General features: G+C 45.8%; 1 protein-coding gene across 2 annotated transcripts in view; it reads left to right on the top strand.

Moving 5' to 3' along the window:
- Positions 1-23,072, top strand: part of arhgap46a (Rho GTPase activating protein 46a) — a 30,892-nt gene that overhangs the window by 3,067 nt on the left and 4,753 nt on the right. The window contains exons 2-5 of one of the 2 annotated variants that reach the window (XM_069678915.1): positions 8,369-8,875; positions 17,131-18,568; positions 20,470-21,136; positions 21,397-21,489. In XM_069678915.1, coding sequence (XP_069535016.1) covers positions 8,369-8,875; positions 17,131-18,568; positions 20,470-21,136; positions 21,397-21,489 — 2,705 coding nt within the window. The remainder of the gene's footprint in view (positions 1-8,368; positions 8,876-17,130; positions 18,569-20,469; positions 21,137-21,396; positions 21,490-23,072) is intronic. The other variant, XM_069678916.1, reaches the window with a different exon arrangement.

Here is a 23,072-nt window from a genome sequence, read left to right on the forward strand (position 1 = left end):
AGATAGGATGGCGGGATAAGACAATACTCTCCATAGAGAAATCACAGAGCGCGGCTTCTCTGCAGATCGTTTGTAGGCGGATTACAGCGAGGGTATCTGAAGTTACATTCAAGACTGCCAACACAAGAATGTTCTGCTGGAACTGGTGGCGAGGTAGGCACTATTATCTCACATCTCATGAAGAATCAGTTTGTTGCAGTAAACAGGGAATGAATTCACTGAGGCCATGTAAAATCGCTAGTTGGAAAGCAGCATGGGAAAGACGGGCCTCGCTGAAGGTGACTGAAGGATCTTGTGAGATCCAATCTAATCCGGTGCCAATGGAGAGGGGAAACTGTCTCTAGTTCTGGATTAGGGCAGCTGTTGAAAGAGGTCACCCCAGACCTCGTATACATGTCCCAGGCTCCTCCCCACCGCAGCTCTGATTGGCTAGGCCCCCTGTGTGGAGGCAACGCAGAGGTTTCTCGTTGAATGAAGTCTGCCTGTTGGTTTGACAATAGTCTGCATTGTCTGCACCATCACAGGCATCATAATAGGGTGCATTTCACAGGCTTTGTAATGCATATGGCCGTGAGTCATCACAGGACATTCTTGTCAACTAGGTAACCCTTTTTTTCTGTTCACGAAGAGCCAATAGATTTAATTTTAACAACAAAATGCTCGTGAGTGCAGAAAAAAGGAATACGCTATTTTAACTGACTTCTTAATAACACCAGTGTGTTCCTGTGCTTGTTTGTCTTGAACAAAGCTTCATTCAGTATTCAGTATTTATTTTTACAGATTTGCATGATGCAGAAAGACTCAAAATCCACTTTACATTTTTTACTTTGCTAGGGGTTAAAATAGAGCCCATGTCTAACAATGGCACACATTGGTGTAAGCCAGGCTCATGGCACATCAAAACCGGACCATCTGGTTCTTGCGGTTTTAACATGTGCAGTCACCCTTGTGACTCAGAACTGCCAATCATGCTGTTCTCAGGAAATACGATATAAATAAGAGTTGGAGGAGTCTTTACTACTTTATACTTTATTGAGTGATGTTGACAGCTTCAGAAATAGAGTTTTTTCTGAAGAATTTTCACATTTGATCTGCATCAATTGGCAGAAAAGCAGTGTTTGCCTCTTAATATGTGCTGGTTAGTTTTATTTGTCCTGACTCTTGCAGCAAGAGACAAACTCCAAGTTTCAGGGAAGCAACACTTCACTTTAAAACTTGCAAATACTGACACTGAACAGTGTCCTTAGTGTTGTTTTCTGTCATCAGTTCGGTCCCAATAGAAGTTTCACCCAGTGTCAACAGCTTGTTAGTGTCTTATCCATGCAGGTCTTTTGGAGGTGATTCAGGTGACTCGGGTGAGTTGAGGAGTCTCTCCCTCTGTTCGTCTTTATCCTCCATCCTATCCTTATTCTCTCTCTGCCAGGCATGTGGATGCCGAGCTGTTTGGACTTAAAGTGCTTTACCTCTCTTCCCCTCCTTGGAAACCTGCCTCACTGGGTTCCTGGGTTGACTCACATGAGGCCGGCTCAATCATGCCTGACGTGTCTTTCAGTGAAAGACGACCCCCAAACTTGTTTGCCAATGTCAGCACACGAAGAGTGAGGAATGGACACTGACAACTGTTGCTGAGGGGTTGGAGTTGAAGGGGAAAGGGGAGGAGGGGTGACGTAGAGAGAAAAGCTATAGATCAGTTTGAGGCCATGTCCCCATTTTTGTGGTTCCATTTTAAAGGAGAAGTTCAGTATTTTTAAACTAATAGTCCCTATTTCTTTATAAATTTGGGTGTCGAAATGACTCATAGGAACAAAAACTTTTGGAATTGGTCCAGTAGATGTCCTCTGTCGTAGCCGTGATATGGCCGCAATGGCTGCAACATAATCCCCTGGGGCAAATGCGCCCGATCAAAGTATGTCCACTAAAAGTGTTTTTGATTGTTACTCCAGGTAATTACGGAAATGATCCCAACAAAGATCGTCCTTTTTTTAAAGAGTAAGATCCTTTTTGTGTAACCAGAAACAGAAGTCTGGCTCAAGGAGAAGTCTCGCTCTGAAACCTCGCAAGTGGTAAGATGTTACCGGAACAGGATGGTGGTTCAAATGCCTCATCTTCATCGTCGATCAGATAAATATTCCGCCATGGCTTTTGAAATATATTCATGCTGGCAGTCCTCTATGTAAACATATCCTCTCTCCAACTTAAACTCTCGATTCCACCATCCTGTTCAGGTAACATCTAACCACCTGCGAGATTTCAGAGCGAGACTTCTCTTTCTGGTTACACACAAGGATCTTACTGTTTAGAACAAGGACGATCTTTGTAGGGATCATTTCCGTAATGCTGTCAGACAGCTGGAGTAACAGTCTGAGCCTTTCAGTGGCAAAAACAAGCACTTTTGGTGGACATACTTTGATTGGGCACATTTACCCCAGGGGATTATGTTGCAGCGATTGCAGCCGTATCGCGGCTATGGCGGAGGACATCTACCGGACCAATTCCAAAAGTTTTTGTTCCTATGAGTCATTCCAACACCCAAACACCCAGGTTTAAAAATACCGAACTTCTCCTTTAAATGCTGGTTTTATGTACACAAAATGTTTTCTGTCTACACTAAAACAGAAAAATGCTCCGATCCATCTCCTTCTACTGTTGTTGTTCGAACCTTATTTGTTTCGACATATCCAATCACACAATGTCAGTGTTATCATTGTCAAATTTGTCTATTTCACTACTGCATTGGCTGATGGGAAACGCATATAAATAGCTGCCAGAAAAGTGTACAGTGGCAAAAAAATGTATCAATTTAAAATGTATATTGCATTTGAACCTAGTCTGAAAGTCAGTAGGCCTGAGAATATTGGTAGGACATATGAATGGTCATCTATTCAAGGTCTCATTGATCATCCCAAGTTCTTCACTGATTTTTTTCTTCAACCTTTTCATCATCTGAACTCTTCAGGCGCCGTACAGCAGATGGATGGCCTAACCTTTGTTTGCGAGGCAAAGCAACACTATATAAAGATGCACCAATGAAAACAGTAACCTGCAGAAGATGATATTTAACGTTAGCATAGAGTCAACAGAATGTTAAATAAACCTGTATGACTTCTAACAAGGAACAAAAGAGTCAATAAGACAGGCAGTGTGCAGCTCCGCGTGTCTGGTGTACAAAGCACATCACTGTTAAAGTCAGAGAACAAGATAAATATACGGCATCGTAACTCCGAGCATTAACTTTGTGAGCGTTTCTGTGCGGCTGAATGCCAAGCTGCCTCTCAAAAGTCCATTACCCTTTAACAGACTCAGCAGTCTTTGTGCCAGTTTGTTTGTTGGTAAATTACAGCAAAGCACATACACACACGGACATGCACACACAGGGACCAATTGTGTCATGAGTTTAACTGACCTCTAACCCTGGTGACACGGCAGGAACGGGAGGTGTTAAACAAAAGAGCCAAAGAATGTGTGTATGACAGGTGCAGGGCTTTTTTCTGTCATCTGAAACATGTGCACTCTCCCTGTGATTTTTCTGGACACATGGGCGGAGTTTAGCACAGAGACGACCCACATACAGCTCGTCCCAGATCTGTTTGCTGAAGACACATTGATGTAGACTTCCAGGAAACAAACATACACCTTTGGAGAGGCTGAATTATGCTTCTGATAAGATTAACCTCTTCCTAGACTTGCATGTCATGTGTTGATATCCACACTTAACTTCAAGCTCCGCTGCAAAAAACTATTTAAAACGAGCAACCAAACAGGTACAGTGGCCTCAGCACTCAACATGCCAGGCTTACAATCAACCTCTTGGTTAGACATAGCTACTGGAACTACAGCCAAGCACTCAGTAGTCAGTCCGTGTCCCTGCTCCTGTTTTACAATATTTAGATAAGCAGGTTACCTAGCAGCCATGCTGAATAGACTTTGTACATTAATACATAATCAAACAGAAGTCTGCTTCTGGCCGATCACTCCCTCTATTATATTGAGGTACAAGCCTGTGCTTGCTCTCTGAGGGCAAATTAAAATTGTTTTTGGTTTTGTACCTGTGCAAAACCAAGTTATTATTTCTCTTTCTGTTCTGAGCTGTGACTTATTTTAAGGCCAGTACCTGAGGTGAAAGAATGTTTCATGTCTATAAATAGGAAATATCAGATCTGTAAATATACGGGCCAGGGTGGACCCTAGCTCGTGTTGTTGTGCTTGCTGAGCAGAGTGCTATGGTTTCCTGGATGAATGGCAAGGCCTGTGTGAGAACAGGTCCACAAGGGACAGTCACAAGCAACAGCTCAGAATAGTCTGTTGTTGGAAAAGGTTAGAGGTTACCCTACAAGAGTCCTGACTGGTAAATGGGAGCTGAGCTAGCTCAGGACTGGTTTTGTCTGTTATCTCACCTTAACAAATTGATGGATAAATGGATGCAGTTATACACCCATTTAGCTCAGTGTGTGGAGGTATCCTATCTGTCCATCAGAAATGCCACAATGGCACTGAAGCATAAAGCTGCATTTCAGCCATTACCAGATTATCTGATGAAACAGTACTGCCTCCGTTTGGTCAAAACTTTATGCTACACAAAGAAAACAATCTTTGTCTCTCTCTATCTTTGTTGGCAACATCAACAACCACATTGGTATTTGAGTTTGTTTAAAATGCAAAGCTGGACAATGACACAAGGCTGCTTGTCGCCCTATTTAGAGTGAATGTATTGTCCAGTCCTCTATGTTTACTGCTGCTGGGAATAGTGCCATTTACACTTACACTGGCGTTGGCTTCGAACAATGGGGCAGATTCCATGAGCTATATTCTGTTGTTTCCCTCACTCTGGGAAACCGCTCTCAGTTCTAGTTATTTTTGGAGCTGACTGTAAATTGCAGATGATAGATGGAGTATTTCTCCTTCAGAAGGAGACCTCTGGTACTCTGGGACCGGGAGAAACAAGATGGTTAAGAAGGTGTGCTGGTGTGCACGTCCACGCGAGTGTCCATTTGTCAGATTTGGCCTGTGAGTCTCAGTGGTAGACTCTGTTTGCAGAGGTTCTTTTTACCATTTGACATGTTTTATTTTTAGTTGCTGTGGAATAACCATAGGCTGCAGAAGCATCTCCTTGACCCAACTGGGAGACAAAAGATCCTGTGTGCCACGAGAGAGCAAAGGGTGTTATTATCCACAGGAGTTAAAGGACATTGGATGGCATAGTTGACTTTCCACTTCTTTCAAAGTTGTAGGCAGTTTTTGACACAGAATTGTCTTATGTCAGCAGGCAAATTATAACCATACTTTTAAGAAGTGTCCAGTAAAACAATATAAATAAGTCCTCAGTAAGAAATACTGTTGGAGACATTGTTCCTCAAAAAAGTGTAGTTTACATTTAGGGTGTTGTGTAATGGTTACTATTTAAGTATTTCTGGTAGAATCTTTACAAGACTCCTCGACCTTCTATGTTTTTCTCACATGTTTACTGAAGGCAGTCAGGGCTGATGTAGGACCACACAAACCCCAAACACAGGTCTCTGGTCATGCAAGTCTGCTTTAATTAGATTGAGTTCCCCCTGAGGTAAATCAGGTGCTGTGTCCTTCAGTCACAGGATCATGTGTGTAAGTTAATTTTAGTTCAATATTAAACATTACTGTTGGAGTTAAACTTCGCTGCGCTGGTGCAGACTGCATTCCAAACCATTTATGAACATTTGCAGCATGAGGCAGACTGCCTGGGTTGTTGGGAGTCCTGCACTGCATTTTTATGTCGGCTTCTCGAGTCAGGGAAAATCCTAAAGCAAAGTCAGCTGAGTTTAATTTACATCATAGCCAGTAACTTTTCACCAGATCTACAGAGGGTAAATCCTGCAGTCCCTTTGAATTAGAGAGACCCAAATAATGGACTTTTCTCATGTTGTTTGAGTACTCCCAAAATTGATGTTCCAGGAATCTCCGAACCTGAACACCGGTCTGTCTTCCTGCTTATCTGGTCGTGTCAACAGAGCCCAGCAGGCTCGCTCTGTACTCTAACTGCTATTTATTTACCCAGAGGGAACAGTCCTTGCGCAACCAATACACCCCATGCTGGTAAACTCTTCAGCCATGGCCTCCACAGTTGACCCTCAAACCGTGGTTTCTTGTTGGGGCGTTTAGGAAACTACCCGTTTTGTTACATTCTGTGCTGGCTTCAGCAGCCGTCTCTGCCATTACATTTAAGCCTTCAGAAATGAGAGGAACACACGGCCTAGACTTGCTTTCACTCTATGTTCATGGGGGACTGGTTTATTTTGATTCCGACACAAACACTGCATACAGAGAGTAATGACAAACACAGGGCTTAATAACAAGGAATGCAGCATGGAGAGATCAGTTTCTCGGTGTGGGAAGGCCTCTTTTGGAGGCAGGGAGCAGTATAAGGATGAAAGCTCTGGTATGTGTGGGGTGGTGTTGACTGTTTGGCCTCAGCTTTGAATGCTCTATTATTTGCAAGGCTGCCCGTCCATGAAGTGTTGCCGATCTAATTAGTCTGCAAGTCATCTTCTAATGGTTGGAACCCCTCTCTTTGTAAGAAGTCAGACTATCAGTCACTATGCTCTGCTGTAGTAATCCAGCAAACACCAACAAACACATTAAACCAAACCATTTTGTAATACTTATGACCTCTTTTACCTTAAATTCCCCCTCTAATCTCCGTATCATCCCAGGTGGGTCAAAAATACTGTATTTAAACACCCTACATGTTGAGTCCACCACGGTTGGGGCTTTCTGCCTGGAGTGAGGGATTCGACCAGATGGCCTCCCAGCATAGAGTACTGGGACACATGGGTCGACAGTATGTAGAAGGCTCCTATATCCTCTCCATGGCCATCCAATGTAAACTGGTTGTTAAATTGATGAATGAATGTTTGAGACTTGTGCTGTTGGCACATAAAAGAAATGTCAACACTTAATATTTGATGAACAGGTACGTCAAAGTTACTCAAGGCTTTGCAGTTAAAAAGGAGAGCAGCTGTTGTAGAACAGGGTGACATTGTAACCCTGGCAGACCTCACTGGTACCAAACAGCTCTGTGTCTATTTCTGAGGCCGGGGGTGCACACAGGGTTTACTTGGCAGGAACACGAGCAACCAATGAACGTGGGTATCTTATCCATGCTAAGCTCTGTTCCCCTTCTGATCATCACAGGTAGCTAGGACAACAGGCAATCGTGACAGGTGGAAGAAAAGCCTTTCTGTCCTGAGAGAGTTAGGAAGAAATCCAACGCTCTGGTCCATTTTTGTGACTCAAATTCCTCCTCACTGGTACTTTTCTTTCAAAGATACTAGACTAGAGTTGGATGGGATACTGAAGAAGAGAAATGACCTAGCCTTGCCAGGACCCTGAAGTGGTCATTACCAGAGAATAGAAAGGAGAGTTGTGAGTCCTTCCTCTGGATCAGTTCTGGAGACCTACTGTGTCTGAGACTTGGGAAAGAACTCTTGCTGGCTGTTTGCAATGTTTCTGTTCTCACATGGATTTGCTGGCACAGTTAAGGCCTGCATTAGGGAACAAGATCAAAGGAGACATAAAAGAGCCCGTTAAAGGGTAGCATGACCTGGATATATAACATCAGCAAACTGCAGTCTGCGCATATTTGCCAGACATTTATAGTCCCTGATTTCATGTAGGTGGCTACAGCACACCCCTGTTATACGGGGTGATATAATTCAGTTGCAACATCCCACACACTTTGTTCAACCCAAATAGAGTGTCCTATAATTCCTCTGAAATTCGGTTCATGGTCTAATTGCATGTAATTAGTTGTCCCTGTTATCCGTGCCCTGTGCTTGTGTACTTTCTACAAACTGGGTTGTCTTGCTCTCTATTTCTCTTCCTGCCTCTATCACTTTTTTGCACCTCCCCTCTCCACTGTCCCTTTTTTGTTGTATGTGTGTATTGTGCTGAGCTGGCTGTTGCCACTCTGTGATTGTAGTTAAGCTTGGTGGTTTTTGCGATAGTAGCACTCAGAGCGTATGGTTCTCTTTGGGCCCTGCTGACACCATGCCTGGTGTCTCACTGAGCGGGTCCACCTGTCTCCGTATTCAAGAAACACACATACACAATATTACTCCTGCTGCTCCACTGCCCACCAAAGAGATGATCTCATTGCTAACACACACAAACATATACAGATGGAAACAAGTAGGGGTCACAAACATTGACACACTCCATATGGGCAAATGGGCATTTTTGGGCCTCTCAGTCTGTCAAACAGTGTGAGTTGTTTACTGCTTGTCGAGTTGATTAGTACTCAGGCGTAACTGTGGCCTCTACTGCTTCATCATATCCTGTCTGGTAATAATCTGTTGCCATTTTCAGCTAACAATTTTTCTTGTTTCTCCTCATTCAGCTCTGATTGGGTGGAGATCCTGGAGCCACGCTCCCGCGAGCGTATGTATGTGAACTTGACTAGTGGCGAATGCGGCTGGGATCCCCCTCAAGGCGTTCCTGTCCGCCAGGCAGACGGCAACCAGTGGTGGGAGCTGTTTGACCCCCAAAGTGGCCGCTTCTACTACTACAACTCCACCGGGCGGCGCACAGTCTGGCATCGACCCCAGGGAGCCGATATCGTTCCCCTGTCCCAGCTCCAGGCCATGAGGCAATGCAGTGAGGCCAAGCGGGCTGGAGGGGGCGTGGACAGGCAACATCATGGCACCACTGGGAGTATAAGCAGTGTAGGGAGCCAGGGGCCCTGCGCCCCTCTTCCTGAGCAGGACCCTGACAGCCCTGTCCCCAGAGCCCAGGAGCCCAATGAAGAGGCTGCAGACAGCAAGCTGGACCCAGCAGTAGACAGCAGAGTGCAGGGAGATGGGAGCAGTAGCGAACACAGCTCAGAGGGCGGTAAAGACCCACAGAGGTAAGCTGGACCAAACTTTCAGTAGCCTTTACAGTATGTCTGGAAATGGATTTGTGCTTAATCATTAGTGGGTCATGTTACCAGGAGAAAAGTGGGGAAATGTGATAGTCATCGCAGCATGTGGCATAGTGAGTCGTAATGACTTTCAAATGCTCCTGCTATTAGAACTTGCAGGATTATTTTGACTTTTGACCACTGAGGCTGAACTCACACTGCTTTTTTATTTTCATTCTCACTTATCTGAACATTCCATACGGTCCATGTTTCCATACTATCGCCTGTGAACCATGCCCAGCCATTTCAGCAAATCGCTACCAAATGGGGAGAACGGTCAGTTATACTACAACCTCCCCCCCCTTCTCCCGCTAGGGTTAGTGGTGCAGAACGGCCCCTAACAGTAAGTCATTCAGAGACCCCATCACATGCTCAGCGTTGTGGCCTCATCCAAACCACCATCTCTTCCCTCAAAGCAAGATTCCAAACATGCCACTTCTGTTTCCCCTGGCACAGGGCCACTCAGGCCGTCTTAGTGTCCCTCTGTGTGCTCACCACCACCCTGCTCCAATGTTCATTACATTTTCCTAAAACAAATCTAGACCCCAGGCCATCAAAGATGGCAATGCCTCTTATGGGTGAGAGCTTAAATGTGCATGCATGAGAGGCATGTGAGAGAGTGTTGTCTGTGGTTAATAACAAGCAGAACCGCTACATTCCAGCTGCCTATAAACAAGGCGTACCCTGCTGGTTTTCAGAGGCTCTGCCATGGCGACTCTGGCTCTCCGGTTCCTCCTGGTCCTTCCTCTACCTAACCTTGGGCATACGAAGGTCTCTCCTCTGACCCTCAGATCCTTTGGGATTACGTAAAGGTGGAGGGGGAACTAATTGGCCAGCCATGGTTGGGGGCCTTGTTGCATTACCTCTGGTGTGTGCGGGGAGTGTTAAACCCCCCCACAGGATCCCACTTTGCCCCAGTGATTCACCCTTTCCCAGAACCTTAGCTGTCTCCCCTTAAAACAATGGCCAGCTGTGTTCCTGAGAGGAAGCTGGGGAGTCTTTAGGCCACGGAGGCTTGATACCATACTTAGCCATATGGCCCTTCACGTGCTCACCAGCCTCCATCTCTTAGCAGGTAATTAGAAACCACCACAAAATGCACAGAGGGGGTGGAATGTGACAGCTCAAAATGGATGAAAACAAACTTGGTGTCTTGCTTGTCTTCAGCTAGAGGCCCGTCTCATTGATAATGACAAGGATCAATGGGTGAGAGGGAGGGGGAAAGTTCAAATGTAGAGTTGGAAGGGTTAGCAAATTGTTCTGTCCCCCCCAGAACAGAGGAGTGTTAGGGGTTTTCATGAGCTCATAGTCCTCTTCCTGTATTTGAACATTGTCTTCCTCTCATAACTATTTTCGTTCCATAGAGTAATGGGGTGTTTCATGGTTTGAAGTTCCTCCATGTTTTGTCTGAAGATTACAGCTATTTTAGATACGTATTCACTCACGTTTTTCTTCCCTTTTTCTCTCAATGGAGATGAAATGTTATTAACTAGTGACCTTTGAAAAACAATGCTGTTCTCTGTGGAGATGGGACAATCCCTGCTTCTCCACCACCAGTTTCCTTTTGTTTTGGGCTATTAATACATCTGTTCACAAGAGATAGAAGAGTTTCCAAAGTTTCCAAGCAACACACCCTGTGTGTTATTCTAAGCACTGGTTGTCTGATACTGCTTCCTCTCTCTGTCTGTCTTCCCTTCTCTTTGTGAAGCTCATATCTTTGTATTTGTCGATGTTCTCGCCTATAGGAAATGAACGCGTATGAGTTATGTGTGGACCTGAGTGCCAAATCTGTTACTCATTGGCCAAGTCTTATCACATGTCCTGGGAATTTCAGGGTACTTTGAGCCTGTGGAGCTCATCAGGGAAGTACTGCGGTCTCCAGGGGTAAACATGTCAGTCACATGTGGTTACAGGCAGAGGAAAGTGAAGCAAACTGATCCCTTTCCATGATGTAGGACCTAAAGGTGTAACAGATCGACTTAGCTTATAACACCTGTATTGAATTTAATACACCTTTCAATACGCCTGTCTGTGTGTTCTTGTCATTGTCCAGATAACATCTGTACTGGATTTCACCCTAGATGGTGTGTGATCTGTAGGTATGCCCTTTCTAACTGTGTGTGGGCTCCTTTCCTCTGAGCTTTCAAGTTACAGGAGACCTGCTGAGGTTGAGTGTATGTTAAAAGTCTGCTGAGGACACATGACAGCATGGTGTAAGACAACCCAGAAGTGACCTAAGGTGGTTCACATCAGGGTCACAGCACTGCTTTTGTCTTATGGCTTGGCCTGGCGTATAATGGACCACTAAAAGGAACAAAGGATCTCACTTAAACCCAGTTGTCCCTCAGGGTCAACTGAGACCTTTCTCTAAGCAGGAAGTCTAGGTATTCTGAATAGAGAAGAACACCAAATGCCTTGTATCCTCCCTCTCATTTAGCTCTGTAATGATATAGCGGCAAAATAGTATTCATCCAAGGCAGTCACACTGGACACTTAAAACTTGCCTTTCCTGACTGTGAGCTGGCTCTGGATTCCTTTGCAACATTTCAGAGAGCTTCCACAGAGTTGGATACATAAATACCTAAACAAACTCAACTCTGTCTGGTTTATTTCTTCATTTATTTGTAAGAGCTTATACCAATGAGCTTCTGCACATATGCAAAGAGGAGACAAGATAGCTTTATTTATATTACTGTGAAGTTTAGTCAAAGGAATGTTAGGATTTCAAAGATAGTAAAGTGCAAATGTAGAAAACTCTCCTCAAACCAACAAGAAAACAGAACAGGAAATGTTTTAACTCTATTTCAGTTTCTATTTTGGGGAATTTTTTGAACAAACCAAGACATGGAAGCAAAAGTACCAAAAAACCAAAACAAAGCGGGCTTCCCCCTCACAAGCTTGTACTGTCTGGCTGTGAGTCATGAAAGAGAAATCACCAGTATGTTTATTTAGGAAACCTAGGGGCGTCTTATAAGGTAGATAAAGTTTGTAATGACTCGCACATTGTCTGCACGTTAACCGAAAGCATAAACCTCTTATCGTTTCATCTCCCACCGCTCTGAGGTCACAGCAATTGTAGCCACACTGGAAAGACTTGTTTTATCTCTACACTCTTGGTGTGGTAAGCTCATTTTTTAAGCTCATTCCAGATGGTGTTTTAAGTACAGCTTTAATAATAGTAAAGTAGTATTTTTTTTTCCTTTGCAAAAATATTGTACTCTGAACTTTTGTTCCTGGTATGTGCCAAATCGCTTTGGTCTGGTTAGCAGTGACAAAATCCCTATATTGTTTTTATCTCTGCACTTTTTCTCTGCACGTCCTGCATTTCACTGTCTTTCTCATAAACTCAAAGTTTATGGCTTTCTCAAGAACTAGATTACAGAGACAGTTTTATGTGTCTGACTGAGGCCGTATGTCCAAAACCACTATTGTTTTATTTTAGATATCATTGAAACGCGGCTCATGTTTGACTTGGCCATGGCACCACATGTGAACTGGCCTCAGGCGTGCTGCTGCGACTGCCTCAGCTGACTTAAAGCATGTGAAGATGTACTTTTAGGGTTCTTACAGGGTTTCGCATCTATTTCTAATGAACCATGATTGCAAAGTAACATATTTTTATTTTTCTGTTATGTATAATTTCACAATCATTTCTCTGAGACTTGTGACTGACAGGAACAGGTTTTGTGTGTTTAAAGAGAACTTTTAGTTTTGATCATGTCATCCAGTGAACCATGGGATCTGCCCGCACAAAAAGAGTTGCAGACACACTTTCAAATTCCAGAGGCGGGTCTCTCTGGAATCCAGTTGGGTTTGGCCTCATCCTGTCTCTTCTAAATGATCCTAATGGCTGTCCTCTAGCCCAGCCCATCTTTGCTCATACGGTCAGGCTGCAGGAGCCACAGACATGCACAACTGGTAGACATCTTGTCTCAGATGAGGGAGGTGCGTCACTTCAGCTGTTGTAGGACAGCTGGCTCTCTGGAGGTGTCTGACAGGAACTCGGTCTACCAGCTTTGCATCAAACAAAAAAATGTTTTCTTACGCTTCTGCTTGATGTTTTTATGACAGTTTGTTCAAAAGTGACAAAAACATCAACATCTAATGTTGGTGAAGTAGATACAACTTTGTCCTCAGCGAATCCTCTTTGTCTTTGAGCTTCCTTCCTCTTTGCAGACTGCAGTGATCCCATTGGTTTGTTCTCTGAGGTGTTTGCTTAGCAGAAGCTTGGCCTGTGCGACCTCATTTCCTCTTCCTGTCCTGCAAATGTTAATAATAACCCCTGTTTTTCAGATCCCACTACTCCCAGGGGGTATATTTAAGAACTTCCAAATCCATATCCCTATCCGCCAAAGTGACTCAGCTGATGACTTTTCCAACAACAGTTATTCCAGGCAGGAAAGAAAGGAGAGACAGAACATGTGCTGACAGCAGTGAGTCCCCATCGTATATTTAGATGGTTATTGAGACGACCTGACCAATGCAATATTCCGAACAGTGAGGTATGTTGGCCTGTGTTTGTGGGCGTGAGACACCAGAGCTGCTGAGACTAATTGAAATTTGCTGACCTTTAAGTTGATTTGCTGCCCCAGAGGCCAATCAGATTACCCTGTTGGTTTCCAAAGGGCCTCTAACTTCATTTTGTCTTACATTTCTCCGTATTTCTAAAGGTCTTACATGCTTACTGTTCGCCCTGAATGAAACAGTTTGTACGTGCAGTGTAGCATAGGTGTGTGCACGTGAGCCGTCAGTGTCTAGTCATGTGTGCTTGACTAATAATTGAAGGAGATTACCTCTTTGCAAACAGTGAGACTTTTAGAAAAAAACTGCAAAGTTTGCACACTCCTAGTGATAATTATCATGTCTCTTTTAGACTCGGTGATAAATTGCTGTGCATAATCCCCACCTTCAGCTACCATTCAACAAACACCTGGCAGGTGTGTTGCGTGCTGGTAGCCCTAGCAGGCAACACACCCTTTCTAAACAACTTCCATAATGGTTAGATTAAAGTCCAGGCCTGTTCGGTGTTACGTAAGAGCCTGTCTATTTCCTGACTGACTGGAGGTTGAAGATGGCTCATTCAGGTTCAGCCTCCTCCCTATCGTCTTTCTCCCCCCCCCCTTCTCGCCCTCTATTGCTGTCGTTGAGGGAGGCGTCTCCGTGACGATGGCACAGCCATGCATTGTGTGAGGCTCCCCACACTGCCACAGAGGCCCCTGAATGAGCCCTGAGGAATGCCATCCTTCCCGCTCATTCCCTTGCTGCACTCTCCCACGACTAATCCCCACCCCTTCTCATTTACACACGCTCACACCCTCCTCTCTTGTCCCTTTGGCTCTGTTCTTCTTTACCCCCCCTGCCTCTCCCACCACCAATCGCCTCCCCATTCTAGCCCTGTTTTTGTTTTCTCAGCATTGTGCTGTCTTTGTCTCTCTTATAGTTCAGAGTTTGTAATCATACTTTATTTAGTTGACCTGGGGTTAACTGATATGCAAGTGTTGTTCTAGCTGTGTAATGAGATTACAGGCTTTGGATAGAGATCGAAGACACTGTAGACACTGTACTGTTGTAGTTGACTACCAGCCCCAGTGAGACTGTGATGATCAATGCACCATCCAACATAATGTGCCAGTGCTGGAAGGGGTGAACATGCTAGACCTTTGCTAAGCCTGACTGGGACAATGGCAGGCAGACAACAGAGACAAAACCTGACAAAACCCCCCTCCCTCCCATCACTGTGAGCTGGTCTGAGCAGCATGCCCGTCACAGGCTTCTGAATGTAATCATTTTAAGTTCCTGAAAAATAGAATATCATGTTGTCATTTCTTAATAAACATTTGTTTACATATTTTGGACATAAATGTGAAGCATCTGAGGGCCTACTTTGGCCCTGTGATGTAAAATTCCCCATGCATCAAATGAAACATTTTGTCAGGCTGTGTATAAGCTCCCTATAATTCACATTTAGCCCATACTTCCGGCCTGGCCGCAGTGTGTGAACATTACATTAGGTATTTCCTGTTTGTGTAACACGTAGGGAAGTCCTCTCTCCAACCTTCCAGTGGACCTCCATAGACAGGAAGTAGTGGCCACTACTATCTCAGGGTCACTGCTGTTAAGTACGTCATCCACCCACCAAGAACAGAGAGGACAGATTCATGCGTTTTATATGAACCACCAGAATGTTTTCTGTGTGTTTGATTTGTTTGTGGATAATGGCAGGGGAATTTGATTATTGTGGTTTTACGTGTGAGGTCTGCTGTGTTCTGTTGCTGTCTCATTATACGAAAAGCCTTGATGTTTCATGTGTGAGCTGTTCCTGCCGTAGCAAACTGGTGCTAAACTGTCAGCTGCTGAGGTGGGAATGATTCTGCAGCACTTGTATCACCTCCTCCTGCTTGACAAGACCAGAGTGAGAAAACATACACTGTTTCAAAGAGTACAAACAGTGGCTTCTCATGTTTACAGCTGTCACCTATCAACCCCCCTCTCCACCCTGTATAACCACACACTCACACTTGCTTGTAACAACTAAACAGTGGTGGTTTGGGGTGAATCCCATCCCTCAGAGGTCCTTGTCTTCACACGTGCCTGTCTCTCTCTGTGTGTTGTGCTATTTAGGCAGTAAACTTCCCTGATTGGTCTCGGTGAGGTGGGAGCCTTGGAGTGTTCCCAGCTACAGTGGTTGTTGCAGGCTCTCCTTGTGCTGTGCCAGGTGGCTGTGATCCAGCTGTTTATAGGCCCGGTCTGGTTGGTGCATCTGTAAGACCGTTTGAAGATGGGAGCCTGTTTACATTCAAACCGCTGAGGTGGTGTGACTCACTATATGGGGGGTGGAGGGTGGAGGAGGCACCAGGTCCTGAGAGAGAGAGAGAGAGGGAGAGAGAGAGAATGCTGGGCTGTAGCTGGGAGGACTAGAGGAAGTTTGCCGTTGGCTTGAGACCTCAGGGGAATTGTTTCAGCATTGTTCCAGAGAGATGTGGGGAGGAGAGGGGGGGGTCACTCCGCCTCTTTCTCTCCTCACTCTGCGTCCTCTTACTGCTGTTACAGCCCAACTTTAAACTGAGAGCTCTCGGAAAAAAGGGAAGCCTTTGAACATTTGCTCAAACTCTACACTGATCTGTGTTTATGTTCGGATTTACAAGGACAGAAGGTGATCTGCGTTAATCTAATTAATTAACCCACTGAATGTTAAGTAGAGGATGGAGCGCAGGAAGGTAAGTGTCTTTGCCTGCTGTCAAAGTTATTTACCTTTTTGACCTTAATCTACTGAGGAAGTCTATTGAGCTTGTAGATTATGTACTGCGTCACACATGTGTCTTACTCAAGCTTGCGGCAGACTTTGTCCATGCGTGCAAGTGCAATAATGCCTGCTTTAGACACACATTGGTTTAAGAGGGCAAGTTTTTGATCAGTTAAGGAATGAAAAGTCCTGATTACTGGGGAAGATTATGAGGCGACAGCAAAGTCAAGGGCAGTAGACCAAAGCAGCGAGACCAGATTGATGGCAGATTGTTTAACATTACTTGGATTAGCAACGGGCCATCAGGCTTGAAGTTATCCCAGCCACTCAACCAAACGGAGAAGAATTAACCTTGAGACCCAAGTGAAGATCTTCTCAGCTGTGAACTCCTGCAATCCTAACATCTCCCTGACCAAACTCTTTTCATGTGGCCAGCTGGTTTATTGTCCAAGTATTCATTAAGTAAAGCATGCCATGTGATTATGAATGAAACCAACATAAGCTACTTCACACAAATACAACTACCATCATATATTATATAACATTAGTCTGAACAGTTCTTCTTCCTGAGTCCCTAACTGTGGCTGGATTTCTGTGAGATGTGTTTTCTTCAGTCGCTCAGTATTTTTAGGAACTTGGTTTTCACTACACACACTGGAGTTATTGTCTCATGGGTTTGACGAGGCTATTATGACTGCCAGACTAAAAATGGACTCAAGTCTTTAGAGGTCAGCTAAATGTTTAGAAGTATTTGTGGATTGCTGATCATTTTCCCAGCCCTGTCAGCGGTGGCTCTTTTAGAATAGATGAAATATAGCGAGTGGCTTTTTGCCTGTGTATGATTGTATACGCTTTTATTGTACTCTCTGTTGACTTTTGGTTTGTTATATAGACTAAAATATACTTTGCTGCCTGGAAAATGTCAAATCTTATTTTGCTTATGTTCTCTCTCCTTCAGGGATGCTTCTCATAGATGGCAGCCCGTACCTGGTTCTAAGGCAGCCATGTTGGTCAAGGTGAACAGCATGAGCCGTAACCAGCCAAGCTCAGCCTTGCAGCAGCAGCAGCACCTCCAGCACAGTGCACACAGCAAAGCCAACACCTTCACCCTGCACCCCTCTGGCAACAAGGCTCAAGGAGGACACCAAAGCACTAATCAAGGATATAAAACTGCCCCCTCTGGCAAAATGGCAGCCGACACGCGTCAGGCCCATCACCTGAGAAAAGCTAGCAATGGCAGCTTCTGTTTGGTGACATCAGACAGTTGCCATCCCAGTCCGCTCCTTCACAGGTCACAGACCAGCACACCACGCCCTGTCTCTCCCCAGTATGGTTGCACTGCCCCAATCTATGATGAGCCAGTTACAGAGTGTCCAATATATGATGAACCCCCAATAGACATGGAGGTGGAGGGGGCACACCTGTACAACGGACAGCCTCTGTCCCGCCTGACACCCACCCATAGCCTCCAAAAGCCCAGACACCTCCAGCATCCTGGTTCATCTCATCCAGGGTCCAGACACAGGAGGAACCCCTCTGCCTCTGACTATAGCCCAGCAGGTCTGGAGTGCATTAAGCATATGGTCAACGTGGATCCCAAACTGGGGCTCCCATCAGGATCTCCTTTACCCACACGTGCCGCTTCCCCTACCTCCAGGCAGGATCCTATCTTGACACAGCCCCAGCCACATCCGCCGCCCCAAGTCCACTCTTTGCCTCAGTCTCGAGGTCAAATGAGGGACAGAGAGCCAGGGGCCCCGGGCCCAAGTACACTGGACAAGAAGCAAAGCTGGCGGGTTCTTGAGGCCACAGTCCAGCGCGCCATGGAGGCACGACACAGCAGACAGAGCAGCCAGGCCTCTCAGGACTTCCCCTCCTCAACCCCCCAGGCCACAGCAAACTATCAAGACTCTGGTTACTCGACCGGCCCCTCCCCAAGTCTGAGAAGAAAGAGCAGGAGGAGGGTGGGAGCCGGTGGCGGTGCAGGAGGCAGGCCGGGGTCTGTGGGCAGCAGCGGGGAGCTGTGCGCCCTCAACGAGAGACTGATGGCTGAGATGAGGGAAGTGGTTAGTCGCTCCAACACCATGAGGGAGGTGAGAGCAGGGCTGGACCCAGAGATGGGGGAGAGGGTCCCTGTACCCCGGACACGATCCCCTGTGGACTCACTCAGGTGGTATGGAGGAGGGGGGTCAGCAGGCAGGTGCGCATCACGAGAGGACATCAGCGGGGCTTCTCGCTCACTGAATAGGGCAGGTAACCATGGCATCCCCCCGCTGACCCCTCTGGAGATACCAGGGAGACAGAAAAGGACCTTTGAAAAGGTGGACACCTTGGAAATGAGCATTAATAGCCAGGCAAGCCTGTCCTCACCAGAGACCCCAGGACCACCCTCCCAGGTAACTCCAACCCCAAGTTTGTTTGTGTGTGTGTGTGTGTGTGTGTGTGTGTGTGTGTGTCTGTGTGTTTTGGAATAATGTTAGCTAATCCAATATTATGATACGTTATTGTGTGGTTGTCAGGTTAGGGTTAGGGTTAAGGTGGTGCTTTGGTTTTGTCAGTGTCTCTGGACCTCAGATAACTATAAATTGAAGAACAGACAGATTCTTTAAGCAGAAATATTCCTCCTGACTATTTCATCAGCTCACATTTTAAAACCCTTGACAACACTACAGATTTGATTATATTTAGTTTTTGCAGAACTCTTAAACACAACAAATACCAGGGAACCATGGTTAATGCTTATTTTGACATCAAGGGTCCTTACAAAAGCTTCACATGATCAAAGATGAAAGAACTATTTGACTTCTGAAAACGGTTACATAAGTATCAGCATGTGGAGCCGGTTTCAAAATCTACTTCCTCTAATCTCCAAATCCCCTTTTGCAACAGAAGCACTGCCCATACCTCCATACATTCAAGTGGTGTTTTCAGAAGCGGCCCCTGTACCTCTGCAACTATAATGAATGTTTGATTTAACAGGGAGCTCTGGCATGAAAACAGTAAGGCTAATCCATCTCTTTGAAAAAAGCACAGAGTATTTTGTGGGTAATACCTCTTAAATTCCAATCTTAAGCGCCTAAATGTCCCCAGGACATTAGGCGGTGGGCAGGCTGGGCACTACTGACTATTATGGTTACTGTTCCTGCATTACCTGTCATCTTCTTACCACCGTCCATCTGCCCGGCACTGCAGGTACTGTATACTCATATGCCAGAACTGTGCTCGGGCATCTGGGGCCCATGCCAGATCAGAGATTCAGGACATGGCTTCCCTTGGTCAGGAAGGAAGACCACTGCGGGCCATATGGTCCATGCTTGGCAGAGGAGGAGGAAGAAAAGGAGGAGGAAGGAGAGGCAGGCTGGTACCAAGGCTTATTGGTACCAGTGTAGCTTTAGCATGTTAGACAACAGCCAAGAAGCAATGAGCAGGCCCCCTAAGTCTGTCCTGGAATGTTTTTCAGGCCTGCTGTTATATCACTCACACACACTCCCAGATTATGGCTCATTATTAGCAGCTCTACATTTTCCATAGTTGAGCGTTCTGTTCTTTACCTCTAATGGATTTAAACTTCTGTTGCCTATTTTAAAAATAAATCACTTTATACAAACGTATAGACTCTGAAGACTCTACACTGAACCTCAGATCTGCTCCATTTGGAAACCAAAATCTAAAGTCCAGCTTGTCTGGCACTCGTCGCCTCCATATTACATCAGGGTGTCATTGAAAGACATGTCAATGAGTTTTTATGTTCCCTTTGTAAATTTGAGCGCTGATTCTGGCCCAGGTTTCATGTTGTTCCTGGCTGTTTCACTGTGGATATCTGGGTTACTGGTTTTCTACATTAAGGGAGGTGAGGTGCTCTTTGCAGTAATAAACTTCACCTCAGAGATCACAGGGAGGTCTTGTATTGACTAGCTTGGTTTTGCAGGGTCGGTGAGTCTGCTGCAATAAGGGGCAAGGGTAAGGACTGTTATGCCACTATCTGGTCACCTGTTCCAGAGGTCAGGGTTCATGAGGATTTGGGGAGATTTCTGTCCCAGTACAATTATTTTCTGGTATTAGGACTGCAACAACTCGCCCTTGAGCATTACACTGCAGAGCACAGTAGGCGGAAGGCAGCCCAGCTGCTAGTGAGACACAGTGAGGACAGAGGACTGCAGCTGCACACACACTGTTTGTACCTCTGCTGCACTCTTGCCTCTCACCCCTCTGGCTCTTCTGCCTTCCTCTCCCCTTCTCTTCCTCCTCTGTCTAACTTGTTTTCACTATCTAATGACCACCCCTTGTCCCCCTGCAGACAGGCACCCTAGAGCTGCAGGCTCAGCTGGAGAGCAGGAAAAAAGGCATGGTGGATGGACGGACGGCTTCTCTGGGCCCACATCGCTCCGCCAACCATGACAACAGAGAGGAAGGTGATGGGGCAGGAGACAGAGCACGAGGATCCTCCTACCAGCTCTCCTACGCCACTCTGCGGCAGCCCCCGCCACCTGCGATGGGCATGGAGGACTGGGCCAGCAAGCACCTCAACATGCACACACAAGGCCTGTTCCGTCGCCGCGTCTCCATCGCCAACATGCTGTCGTGGAACCGCGGCTCCATCAAAAAGCCCATGCTGGTCACCAGCAACCGCGCTGTCAGGAAGGAGGCCTGCGAGATGTTCAAGCTGGTGCAGGCCTACATGGGAGACAGGCCTTCACGCCTGGACCGGCGTCACTCCGCCCTGCTCATCGTTACCAAGTGCTGGGACATGCCGGGGCTGCGGGACGAGCTGTACATTCAGCTGGTGAGACAGACCACAGGCAATTCCACTCCCAGAAGCTTGGCGGCAGGCTGGGAGCTGATGGCTGTCAGCTTGGCTTTCTTTGCCCCCTCACCCAAGTTCCGCTGCTACCTGGAGGGCTACATTCAGAGACACACGGAGCCCACCAGCGACAAGAAATGTGAGTCTCAGACTGAGCAACAGGGTGGGTCACCTTTCTTACTTCTGTACCTCCCTGTGTTGTCTGATTCTCTGCGTGTTTTTTGTAGGCCAGAGAGATGTCTCACTTTTAAAACTAGATTTGCCTTTACTTCTTTCCCTTTCTATTCTGTTGAAATTTGATTCGGTTAAATTAGTAAAACCATGAAAAAAGCACAGTACTGCTTCTGGTAGGCCTGGCTATTGGCTTTGTGTTTATCAAACAACCATCAGAAATGTGACCTATGCTATCTTTTCCTTTCATAGTGACCCAGTTCATATTGGAACAGCAGGAACTAAAGTTGAAGAAGAACTCAAAGTCCAGAAAGAAGCGAAAACAAAACTCAGACGAGGAAGAAGGTAAATCTCTTGTTCATTTATTACTCATCAGTCCAACATGTAGCTCTAAGATCCCTGGATCCTCAGTATTTCTCATTTGTACAAGCTAATCTCTTTGACAGAGCAGAGTATGTCAGGGAGGGAGCTCTAGAGATGTTTTTCTACTTACTTCAAAGCTCAAAGCCTAGAGTTTCTAACCCATGCAAGCCAGTACAAATTCAACATATTGCTCCTTGTAGACTCTGAGTGGGATGGAAAATTCAGCACTGTGTTTTCGTCAGATGACTGCACGCTGATGTCTCCAGAAACAATGAATGGGATTCACAGAAAGTTGAGCAGAAAAAAACATGTAGGATGAGAATATGAGAATGTTCTGTACGGGTACAAAGGACCCCACTGTGAATCATATTTAGGGTTTCTCGCCCCTTGCATGTCAGACAGCTTTTTAAGAGGACACCTCATTGGCACGTGCCCTCATTAGGGTGGCCCACAGTGCCAGCTATGTTGATGATGTCACTGAAGGGTAACCCAATCATCTCATAGCAGACACCACAGCAGCGGCCTCATTGAGTGAACTTCAGTGACTCAGACTCGGTGCTTTGTGCTGTAAAAACGGTGACTACGAGGTCAGTGAGGGAGCCCTCTAAACATGTCTGACTAATTCTGAACGTCTCACGAGAGAGGAATCTTCTGTACAAAATCAGCTTAATGGGAGCTGCTGTTTGCTTTATGCATGGGAGAGCTGGAACACGCACATTTTGTCTGACTAGAGCAATAAGCAGCTGTGAGCTACAGCAGTAGGAGTTGCGTGTGGGAATTGGAGGCCGATGAGACTTTGCCTGGTCTGGGCCAACATATTGACTTCTTTTGGCTCGGGCCCTGGATTGCATATTCAGCCAGCACTTGTCTCATAAACAATAACCAGGTCGAGAGGAGACTGATGTTGCCTCCTTAACATCCTTTAATGGCTCCGTGTTTTTGATGTCAAGTTTAGCTTCAGCCCATGTGCTGACAGGTGTCATGCCGTACTCAGCCTGGTACAGTACATTCAAGCTGCTAATGAGCTCGTCTTTCTCCAGGGCTTTGGTTGCCAGGTTGTTGTTGTTTTCATGCAATCCAACCTGATAAATATAGACCGCCGGTCGGGTTTTTGAACCCTTTTTCACTGCAGCCCAGTGGCTCTGCTCTCTTCGTCTCTCCGAGTTAGAGCGTAGCCTCTATGTTGGGATCCTTGGGAAAAATAACCCGTCTCTGCAGAGATCAAGGGCAAATTATTGGTATGATCTCTCTAATTAGACATAATTATAGTCGAACTTGGTCAGATCAGCAGTAGTTGTGAGCATTCATGGGAGTCACCTGTTTGCCATAAATCTGGGGGCTTTGACTGTAGGGAACATGCTGCAAAGTGTTTGTTGCTTTTTAAAATCCCATCAGTGGGTTTTTCCATCTGGCCCTGGTTCGGCAGCTGATTCAGGGGAGATTCTGGGAACAGTATATACCCCAGGAGAGTTCAGTGTTTGGTGTAAACCCAACCAAAGCAGTGACAGAAGAGGATGATTTCTTTTCATGACCGTACATGAGGACCCAACATTCATGTTTTTTTG

This window comes from Semicossyphus pulcher, unplaced genomic scaffold (assembly GCF_022749685.1).
Source record: "Semicossyphus pulcher isolate SPU_LCO1_2020_fin unplaced genomic scaffold, fSemPul1.0.p SCAF_3, whole genome shotgun sequence".
Lineage (NCBI taxonomy): Eukaryota > Metazoa > Chordata > Actinopteri > Labriformes > Labridae > Semicossyphus > Semicossyphus pulcher.